This window comes from Borostomias antarcticus (assembly GCF_949987555.1).
Source record: "Borostomias antarcticus genome assembly, chromosome: 3".
Classification (NCBI taxonomy): domain Eukaryota; kingdom Metazoa; phylum Chordata; class Actinopteri; order Stomiiformes; family Stomiidae; genus Borostomias; species Borostomias antarcticus.
In genome coordinates this window covers 12,163,387-12,174,617 of record NC_140236.1, presented here as the reverse complement: position 1 = coordinate 12,174,617, position 11,231 = coordinate 12,163,387, and the positions used below count along the sequence as shown (strand labels likewise).

At 42.2% G+C, this 11,231-nt stretch overlaps 1 protein-coding gene across 1 annotated transcript in view; it reads left to right on the top strand.

Moving 5' to 3' along the window:
- Nucleotides 1-315: 315 nt before the first annotated feature.
- cacna2d3a (calcium channel, voltage-dependent, alpha 2/delta subunit 3a) overlaps nt 316-11,231 on the top strand; it is a gene marked incomplete at both ends in the record, with an annotated part of 255,462 nt that continues 244,546 nt past the window's right edge. The window contains 2 exons of the mRNA XM_084436018.1: nt 316-440; nt 2,313-2,394. Coding sequence (XP_084292144.1) covers nt 316-440; nt 2,313-2,394 — 207 coding nt within the window. The remainder of the gene's footprint in view (nt 441-2,312; nt 2,395-11,231) is intronic.

The window sequence follows — 11,231 nt, the reverse complement described above, 5'->3', positions numbered from 1 at the left end:
CTACTTGGGACAACTCACAGATCGGATAGCTACAGTGAAGAGACAGGATCTCGAACGCAGACACGCTGGGTTTTTATTTATTTATCAGAGGGCCAGAATAGCCCAACTGTCACCGTGATCAATCAATAATATTGATTCAAGGGTTTTGGATCATTTTAATTTTTTTCCTCATTCTCGGATATCCAAGCGACGCAGAGCAGACGCCCACCCTGGCAGCGAGACCCGAACTCGAGCGCTGAAGGAGAGAGAGAGAGAGATAAAGAGAGAGAGAGAGACTCTGACTCGGAGGAGAGAGAGACTCGGACGCGTCTGAAGATGCAGATGGATCCGAACTTGGTGTTTTCGCGTGCGTGGTGCACGTGGTTGCTCCTAGTTTGGATAACTCCCGGCACGAGAGAGGACGGGGTGATGGGCTCGCATCAAGGCATCCCCGTGTCCGTGTGAGTGCCCAGGTTAACGCGTTCACTACAACTTATAGGCTACTAGAATACTGTCTCACTCATTATATCCACATCTTACTATACATAGCCTATATAATATTAATGATAATGTAGCATATAATAAGTATATTCACGATAGTAACCTACTATCTATGCGTGAAATGCTGTTCAAATCTCAAGTAGCCTAGGTTTTGCACAGATCCACTTAGCAAACACCAAATCTATTAAGTGCAGAATGCAGTTAAAATAACTACAGGGGTGCAAACATCGGGGCTGTTAAAGGTGACAAAGTTGCGAACCTCCTAGGGTAGGATGGCATAGGAGGGAGGAGGAGGGCATGCCCCCACCGGGAAGATTTTTTTTTATATATAGCCTATATAGCCTAGGCCTATATATAGCCTTCAAAATGTGCATTTACAGTGGATTTTATCAGGATTTGTCATGGACAATGGGAAGCAGTGGCATTTTAATTTTCTCCCTGCATCTTTTCAGGTGCTGGTGTCTTTTGCTCCTGCTGTTGGTCTCACTTATAGCCTAGACTAGGATACTGAGCCCTGTAGCAAGTTGGCTAATTTAAGTGAATAAATATCATTATGATTTTAATTGACTAAATCTAAAGTCTAACAGGTTTAGTTAAAGTGTAATGCATTATTTAAACGTTTCTCTAGAATTTCCTAATCATAGGCTACACCTGGGAAAGTAGCCTACGCTGCATTTTCCCAACGTAGCCTACAACAGAAAAGCAGGCCTGTTATAAGATTCACATGGAGGATGGGGGCACTCAATACTTGTAGCCTGGGTCCAGACATCCAAATCCGCCCACTCAACCGAGGCCTCAATGTTAATTGACATTCTGTCTAATATCAGGCCTGTGGCTATTTGGTAGAAACAGCCCAAAATGTTTTAAGCCATTTCGAGTTTTTGATTGATTTTGGTAGGCTACTATCAGCCCTATAGTTTGTCGAGGTACAAAATATTGATCACTATTTGAAAGTGAAAGTAGGGTGCAGACCTAGCTTGTTCCGATACCGGGAGAATTTTCCCCTTAGATCGGGTCGTTTGGGCTTGTGATTGAAAATTAACTATGATCACCAGAATCAATAAAGTTTGTCTCCAAGTATATCATATTTAATGCATTCAACTAACTTTTCGATGTAGACCGAGATATAATTTTTCAGAAAATGTGTTATGAGAAATCCCAGTAACTCCCATGTATTTCCAAACGCGAAAAACAACCAGAGTCTGGTAATGATGAGTTTGTAACCCCGATAGTGTATTCAGCCTGTTATTTTGACTATTTTGGTTCTTGAAGAGGTGTTTTTACAGTGAACTTTGAAGTTAACGGGCACTTCCGCATCCGCACCCCTAATTACGTCAGACTGACCAATATGGCAGCTGAGGTGAATAAGGCGAATTCAGTTTGGACGTGTAGCCTACGATATAGGCCTAGTCTACCTTTATCAATGAAACATGAAGCCATGACACTTAATGTAGCCTATTTGATGTATTGTCTCTGTCAAGTACGTCTGCGTTGTCTCGTCTGAGATATTATTAGTGTTTTTGATATGCTCTTGTAACGGTAGTAGGCCTATCTCGTCTGCGTTCTGTTTCTCATTCATTTGACCTATGTTAAGGGATTGTCCAAGGCTGGACGCAAACCTGCAACTTTGCTCTTGCAGGTCGGATGTGCTACCAACATATGCCAAGATAGATTACATTTCGGCAGGGTTGTTAGCACATCCTTTATACTATGGGAGAGAGTTTCACCAGCTATTCGCTACCACTAGCTCGGAGGACTACACTCACTCCACAAGGGTTTAGGAGGACTCACGATTCATTCAGTTACACTCACATGGCTGTTGTGTCCTGCAGGGTGAAGCTGTGGGCCTCTGCGTTTGGGGGTGAGATGAAGTCCATCTCAGCAAAGTACTCCGGTTCACAGCTGCTGCAGAAGGTAGGCTCACCATCCGTCCTTCTGGAACACATGATCACCAACACAGACAAGAAGAACAGTCCTAACCCTAACCCATTACCACTGCAAAAAACAAACACATAATGTAGAATCTGCAGGACCGAAGGCTAGGGTCGCCATCCCCTGGTTAGTTCCACCTTGTTCTGTGGTCGGTCTGGCTCTGGTCCACATTAGGGGTTTTAAAAGATCTTGTGAGTGTTTGGTGAAGTAGAACTGATTTACTAGGAAAGCAGGTTTAGTCATAACTTAGTGAACTGCGTGGTTCGGCCAGCCTCTAAGCCCAGTGGTTCTACCAGTTTTGTAAACTCAGTGGTTCTACCAGCCTTTAAACCCTGTGGTTCTGCCAGGTTCTGGACAAATTAAGCTCCAGTGTAAAGAAACTGTGTGAGAGAGGGGGATGTACAGTAGAATAGCGCAAGAATTTTTGTTTTTGTTTTTAGTTTGATAGGAATACTGTACAATCAACATGCAGATTTCTAAGTGGCTACATGGGAACACCCACATCGCTAAGCACTGTGATAGAGGTGGCAGAGGGAGGCATAGATTTAAAAGCTTGTTGTGAGCGTATGCTTTTTTAAATGGGTGTCCTTTTCTCTAGTACCCCATAGTGGAGCTGGTAGTCTCTCTCTCTCTCTCTCTCACACACACACACACACACACACACACACACACACACACACACACACACACACACACTTAGGAGAGCATTATCTTTTATTGCTAAGCAACTAAACATTTCACGCATTTTCAACACCCCCTTCCTCCCTGCAATCGACACCCACTCATCCTAGTGGTGTAGCTATGTGGGGAGTAGTGGAATGCTGATTTGCCTAATGGATGGTCAATGGGTGGGGTAGCCAGCTATATGCTAAATGTGCTATAAGGCCAGTAGGCTATATTATAAAGCCATCCCTAATGCTAACTGCGCAGCTAGCCGATGCAAATGTTTAATGTTTGGTCAGTGGGTGACGTAGCTAGCCGATGCTAATGTATTTAATGATCAGCATGTCAGGTAGCTAACCAATGCTAATTTACTTAATGTTTGGTCAGCGTGTGAGGTAGCTAGCTGATGCTAATTATTTTAATGTTGGATTAGTGTGTGAGGTAGCTAGCCAATGCTAATGTGTTTAATGTTGCGTCAGAGTGTGAGGTAGCTAGCTGATGCTAATGAATTTAATGTTGGGTAAGTGTGAGGTAGCTAGCTGATGCTGATGTGTTTTATGTTGGATCAGTGTGTGAGGTAGCTAGCTGATGCTAATTTGTTTAAGGTCGGGTCAGTGTGAAGTAACTCGCTAATGCTAATGTATTTTATACTGGGTCAGTGTGAGAGGTAGATAGCCTGTGGTATGTGTTTAATGTTGGGTCAGTGTGAGAGGTAGATAGCCTGTGGTATGTGTTTAAGGTTGGGTCAGTGTGAGAGGTAGATAGCCTGTGGTATGTGTTTAATGTTGGGTCAGTGAGGAACTGAGGTGAACATCCAAACCAGCAGCACTCTGCTATCATGTGTCCCAGCCAATATTTGAAAGTCTTTCTGTCTTCTAATATTTTCTTGTTGGCTACATACCCTCGCTGTCACACACACACACACACACACACACACACACACACACACACACACACACACACATACACACACACACACACACACACACACACACACACACACACACACACACACTGTATGGATTACATTGCGCTTGTTATAGGATGCTAATGAAGGGCACAGGATTAATTGAGTAAAGAAAAGACTGGTGACTGTTTTATCAGGAAGGAATGTGAATCTTTTCAGTGCAGGCTAGTGTTATGGTAGTATTCTCGGGCATTCATATATTGCACATAATCACACAGACTGTTGGACCTACAGACTAACGGACAGATTCAGCAGTATACATGCGCACACAATCTTGTCATAGTGTCCTGTTGTTGTTATTGTTTTTCAGTGTAGTGGGGAGTGTGTTATAGTGTGTCAGTGTAGTGGTGTGTAATTGTGTTTCAGTGTGTTTCGGTCTTGGAGTGTTCAGAAGGGACCAATACCCTCAGGCTTAATAAGCTTTTAAATGGTTAAAAATCGGACGTATAGAGGCCCACATTGTGTATTAGAGAGGCAGAGAGTGCATGGTGAGTTTTATTGTGTGTGTGTGTGTGTGTGTTCGTGTTCATTTCCCCCTGGGCTGTGAACAGATGGACTCCGTCTCTCGCTGGTTATCTCTCTAACCCCAGCATATCAAAACTCCCACGGAACGCATCACACACATGCAAGAACACACACACACACACACACACACACACACACACACACACACACACACACACACACACACACACACACACACACACACACACACACACACACACACACACACACACACACACACACATTCACAAAATCACTCACTTTGCTCAGGATGCCCAACAGTCCACTCATCAGGAAGTTCAGTATTATGTGCTGAGATCCATCTACAGTACATTGATACTTTCCTGCAGAGTTGCTCTTCATCTGTGATGGTCAAAGCCCAGCTGGACAAAGTTTGTGTAACCCTGTCCGAAGGGGATTTGAAATCCGCCAGTGGCCGAGTAACTGTCCTGACGTGGTGAAACACCTCCCTCCAGGAGCCAGATCTGTAAGTACGGACCAAACTCTCCCAGACTGGAGTCTACCCCCCAGGAATCCAACCTAGGCTTGTGCCGGAACTGTCTTCCTGATAGTTTGGGATACAAGCACCGTGTGTTACCCCCTGAAATGCCCACACTAACGGGAGGCTGACTGAGTCCTTTGATCCCAGTTCCAGGGCAGCTCTGGAAAGACTGCCTAAAGTCATACATTTGCAATTATTTATTAAAGGTATAATATGTAATATGTTGATTAAAATAAACATGTTTTCAAAAATAATACATCCATAGGGCTTTGCGAAGGCTGCAGAGTAAAAGTATTGCTTTTCCATAAAAAATTATATTTTGTCTGAAATTATTACATTATGAAATTTTGACGGCCCGACAATGACACACTGTTGATATCATATCAGCCAATAGTATTACAGCGTTGGTACTGCGCGCTGGGTTGCCAGGTACTATTCTACAGTAGCTTCACCACTGTGAGATTAGCAGTAGCCAGCAAACTTCCATGAATTAGCAGCATTATAGATGTTGGTTAGCATCAAGTGTGTGTGTGCGACTATAAAACGGCAGCTTTTCCGTCCACTTCCGCTCACTCTTTTCAGCTAAACGTTTGGTAAAATGGTCGAGTTTTGTCTTCCTGCTTCTCAAAAGCTCAGTGACTGAAGAAGGAGCAAAAGTTGGATAAATATCGGGCCAGCCTTTGCTCATTGGACGGAGTTTATGGAGTTTCATGGGATAAAGTCGCATGGTACAAAAAAGCATACGAGTGCGCACAACTCAAAATGAATCTGGAGCAGTCACGGGTGCCAGGTCAAGTGTTATAATAAATGAAGAAAAGCACTGGCACTCACGAGATAGTCTTCAAAGCTTTAATGGGCAAGAGTGAACGTTTCGGCCTTAAAGGGCAATGCTCGTTTTTGACAACCTGGACCTTATTTACGACATATTATAAGAAGTTTGACTCACCGAGATCACTTTGGTGTAGTTCGGAGGCCTGTAGAAGAAATTTAAAATCCAGCGCGAGCCAGTATATCCATGTAATGACGGTGATCGGGGCACCGAGAATGCAGTTTCTCAAAATATATTTTCGGCCGCTAAACGGTTGTTTTCATCAATCAGATTGGATGAATCGACAGTTGAGATTCCTCAACGCGAGGCATTGTTTCGGTTTTCAAATACGGGGTCTTTAGCCTCTGTAATATGATGTTTACACGCCTTTCCCCACTTGCTCCAGCACGCATGCGCACAGGCCAGCGCGCCGACTGGCTATTCTCCGGCTCACATTCTCTGCGCTACGATCGGATTGTTGCTGACGAATGACGACGACAATATTCTCGGCACCAACAACGATCGTAGCGCAGAGAATGTGAGCCGGAGAATAGCCAGTCTGCGCGCTGGCCTGTGCGCATGCGTGCTGGAGCAAGTGGGGAAAGGCGTGTAAAGATCATATTACAGAGGCTAAAGACCCTGTATTTGAAAACCACTACAATGCCTAGCGTTGAGGAATCTCAACTGTCGATTCATCCAATCTGATTGATGAAAACAACCGTTTAGCGGCCGAAAATAGATTTTGAGAAACTGCATTCTCGTTGCCCCGATCACCGTCATTACATGGATATACTGGCTCGCGCTGGATTTTAAATTTCTTCTACAGGCCTCCGAACTACAACAAAGTGATCTCGGTGAGTCAAACTTCTTATAATATGTCGTAAATAAGGTCCAGGTTGTCAAAAACGAGCATTGCCCTTTAAGCCTTCATCAGCATTTATAAAGTCGCATGGTGACATGGCTACTTTTCTACTAGAACGGTAAGCTAGCTAACTAGCTATCATTATCTTTCTTGGAATCTGCATAGCCAGACCTAACGTTATCTCCACACTACAGCATCTAACGTAACTTATTACATGGCACTCTGAAATACTTGATTGTGATTACTGATTAGTGTAACGTTATGTTCCTCTCGGAGTGAAGATCTTTTCACAGTATGACTGAAACAGTGCATTCTTTAGCATTTTGGCAACCAATACGTTGTGTTGTTGCAGTTATTATCTTTAGACACTAGATGGGGGAAATAATCCACACACTACATATTCTACCTTTAATTTTTATATTATCTTATTTATATTATGTTTTTCATATGCGATCATTTACCTCCCAATTCTTTATTGTTGTTCTTCATTTATGTGGCGAAAGTACTAATCTTATGTGGAATCTGCTGACTGACCACGGCCAATTATTTTCCTCGTTGGGAAACCCTATAGCAATGAAGCAGGGGCTCAGTATATCTGTGGTAGCTCACTTGGGATACATACCCGTTCTTAACCTTCTCTCCCTTTTTGACCTGTGTGTGTCTTTGATTTAAGGTGAGTTGCCTGTGTTTCATTCCTTGAATGGCCTTTTTGGGTGTACTGATCTTTGTATCTTTAATATTATGGGACTATGCTACCTGTTAGCTGTCTTTATTAGAGGTCCAAGCAGCCACTCATGCAGCAGAACCCCTATTGCTTTCTTTCTTTCTTTCTTTCTTTCTTTCTTTATTTTTTAATTTTTTAATTTTTTAATTTTTTAATTTTTTAATTTTTTAATATTTTTTTTTTTTATTTTTATTTTTTTTTATTTTTTTATTTTTTTATTTTTTTATTTTTTTATTTTTTTATTTTTTTATTTTTTTATTTTTTTATTTTTTTATTTTTTTATTTTTTTATTTCTTATTTTTCTCCGCTTAAGGGCCGTGTCCGAATTGCATACTACTTGCTATATAGTAGGCGAGATGCAGCATGCTGCATCAAAACTGTGCATACTGTATTTCGCCTACTATATAGTAGGTACTATATAGTAGGCGAAATCGGCGAAAAAATGGGCGTAAATGTAGCATAGTCCAGAGCATACTGTTCCGGAAGTCGAGAGGTGAAACGTCACTGGGCTGTGAGAAAAATAAAAAAAGATGGCGAACGAAGAGATCTCCGGGACCGCAGCGGGAGTTTTCAAATGTAAGTATTGACTTAATTTGTCGATGGAAAAATTATTTTTCCGGACAGATATCTTAGTTATAACGACACAGAGCTACAAATGAAGTTTTGTGTATATAGGTGGGGTAGAAATGACATTTCGAAAAAGAACGTCATGATAGCTAGCTGCTTGCATTGATCTCTGTGGTGGACGTTACGTTAGCTAGCTAGCCCAGCCAACGTTAATAGGCTACTAACGTTACAGGTGTTCAGACGGCTCTTGCTCAAAACGTATTAATGTCATAGCTTAAATGTTATTATAGCTAGAATCAAGACAAACAGAGTAACATTTCCATGTAATATGACCATGATTGCTTAAGAAATGTATAAGAAATGTCGAAATTGTGATGAGTTGTTAAATGGCTAACCTAAGCCACCGAGCCTAACGTTACTTGAAGTTGTTTAAACAATTGTCTGTTCATTCCGTGATTTAAACGAGTTCAACTGTTCATATATCAATATATTAGTATTCATTGTCCCATAATACTTCTGGATGTATTACAGGGACCAACGGCCACACCAGGGACGATGATCCTCTGGAGGACGGCTGCATGGGTGGCCCCCATCGCCTCTTCCAAGACCCGTACCATTTCCACGAAGCGGCTGTGGCCTCCCCTCCCTCTGTGCTGACCCCAGTTCTGGGGCTCTTTAGGTCCTATGAGGTTAGATAAGTTTTCTAGTGTCATACAAACTGTGAGTCCCTATCAATATATTTGCTATCATGTAGCCTGTAGATCAAAATCACCTTGTACATGGCTACAAGGTTCTCTGTGTGCTTTATCCAGGCTGTCTCCGTCGTCCCCTGCAGCCCAGCTTCTAAGATGTAGGTCCTACATAAATCAATATTCAAAGTAAACAGACCGCTGGATTGCTTCTGAACAACAATGCATACGTTAGTTAACTTACTCCAAGCCTTTCAGCGTGGTGTTTCTCTTCCCCGTAAACAGAGAAGAGTTGGCCGTCCTCCAGAGGGAGGACCGGCTGATGTTGAATGGGGGAGAGAGAAGGCAGAGATGAAGGCTGAGCGGAGGGCTGAGCGGAGGGAGGAAAGGGGGTTGTTTAAGGAGAGGGAGGACCGGCTGATGTTGCTTCTAGAAGCCTGTCAAAAAAAAAAGTTTTATCTTGTTCCATTATTGTTTTTGTTATTTTTTATTAAATGTATTTTCTTGAATTAAATTGGTGTTTGTGTGTCATTCCTTGTAATGTATTCCCAGTCAAAGAACAAATGTCACTATACCTAAAACCAGTCATTAGAGTAAAAGAACATTCCTAATGGACATTGTAGTTTGCAATTAGGCATAAAAGACGGAACACACATGTTGGTTCACAATGCTTCATTGGAATTATTCAGAGACGGTTATGAAAGCATCACTGTTTAATGTGTCTGACTAACGACTACTTGATAAGGGAGTTACATGTCCAAAGCGCTCTGCGTGTTGTGTTAAGACCTTCCAAGTTACTGTACATGACCTGTACACATATCAAGACAATGTGTCTGATGTGTAGATATTACACTTTGTTGAAATGTTAATACATCAAGAAGTAACCTTTACATGTATAATGGAAGAAACACAACCATAAACATTTCTTGGATATTTTTATTACACAATGGTCTTCAAATATACTTTTGACTTGTTTATATTTGGTCAGATCATTAGCTTTCCTTGCAAAAGGTACTGACAGGAGAACGCTGATCTGTTGTCTCCCCCTAAAATACTTAAACTGATTACTATGTACAGTGTTACACATAAATTTAAATACAAATACATTTAAACAAATGCCTCAAGGCTGCCTATAACCAACTGATCGGTGTTTAAAGCCTCAAGGCTGTCTATAAGGAACAAGGCAAAGCACACTCATGAACTGATAGACTGACTACTTATGGCAGGATGGGGGTAGTCGTGCTCACCAAGAGCTGCGATCCAGGCAGCTTGTGCTGGTGCTGATGCTGCCGCTGCGAGACACTTTCTGAGGCCATCTCCAGGGTTGGGATGATCTGCAGCAGCAGGACCATGGCCACCATCAAGGTCTTCAACCTTTAAATGGTTAAATGCAATTAGGCCTACTGTAAGTCGCTTAGCAGACACACAAAAGTGTCTGCTAAATAAATGACTAAGGTAATGCTGGACAAAAGTGTCTGCTAAATGACTGATGTAATGTTACCTCCAAAGACTAGCACCTGTGTGTGAATGACAAGACCATTGTAAAGGGTGAGTACTGAGAAAAGCTCTAAATGAAATGAATTATTATTATTGTTATTGCTATTATTAGCACCTCCATGGTCTTGCCCCATCCTCCTGACCATCACCAAGGTTCCTCTGTGTCGATTTTGACAATCTGAAGTCCCTCCTTGTGTCCAGCCGTCAAAATAGGTCCTCAACAGGGACGTGGACGTTGACTTGGTGAGGACCTCTGTCTTCCATGTGAGCCTACAGGGGGAATATTATTAGGGCAAACTTTAACTCATTTGTGCGTATGGCATATACTTGTCTTTACAATATGATAATAGATAGATGTCATTATCTGTAGAGCTAAAATGTTACATTACAAAGCAGGCGTGTAGTGATGAGTAAACCCAGGTAAACTCAGTTTACCCACCTCTTTAAAATGAGTTGAGTTTTATTGTTTTGCTTACCTGCCTCTCAGAATCTATTTAATATAACATCCCTGGTACAAATGTAACAGTATAGCTAGCCCCAAGCCAGCACATGCGGGGCTATCAACTAGCTAACTAGCGTTGCTAGCAAGCTAACGTTCAATATTTACCTCAACTACAAGCATGTGGAGAAGATCTCATGACGGCTCTTCTCCTTGCAGCGTTAACACGACTTCTCCTGGCGGCAGCAGCAGCCGCACATCCCATGACAGGCTACATTTTTGTGGATAATACACAAAATGATCACAGAAAACACCGGATAATTGTACCACAGCTTCGCGGGAGTAAACAGTATCGTATCCCGTCACTTCCGCTGGATGACTCGAGTAGCATGCTGTATTTTCTCGCATACTACACGCGTTTTGTGGAACAGTAGGTACTATATAGTATGCAGTATGCATACTATATAGTGCCTACTATATAGCATGTAGCAGGTAGTATGCAATTCGGACACGGCCAAGGTGTTTGTGCAGCAAAAAACTAAAATGCTCAAAACACATGGAAATTGGCAGGCACACAGGTCAGACACATACAATGAC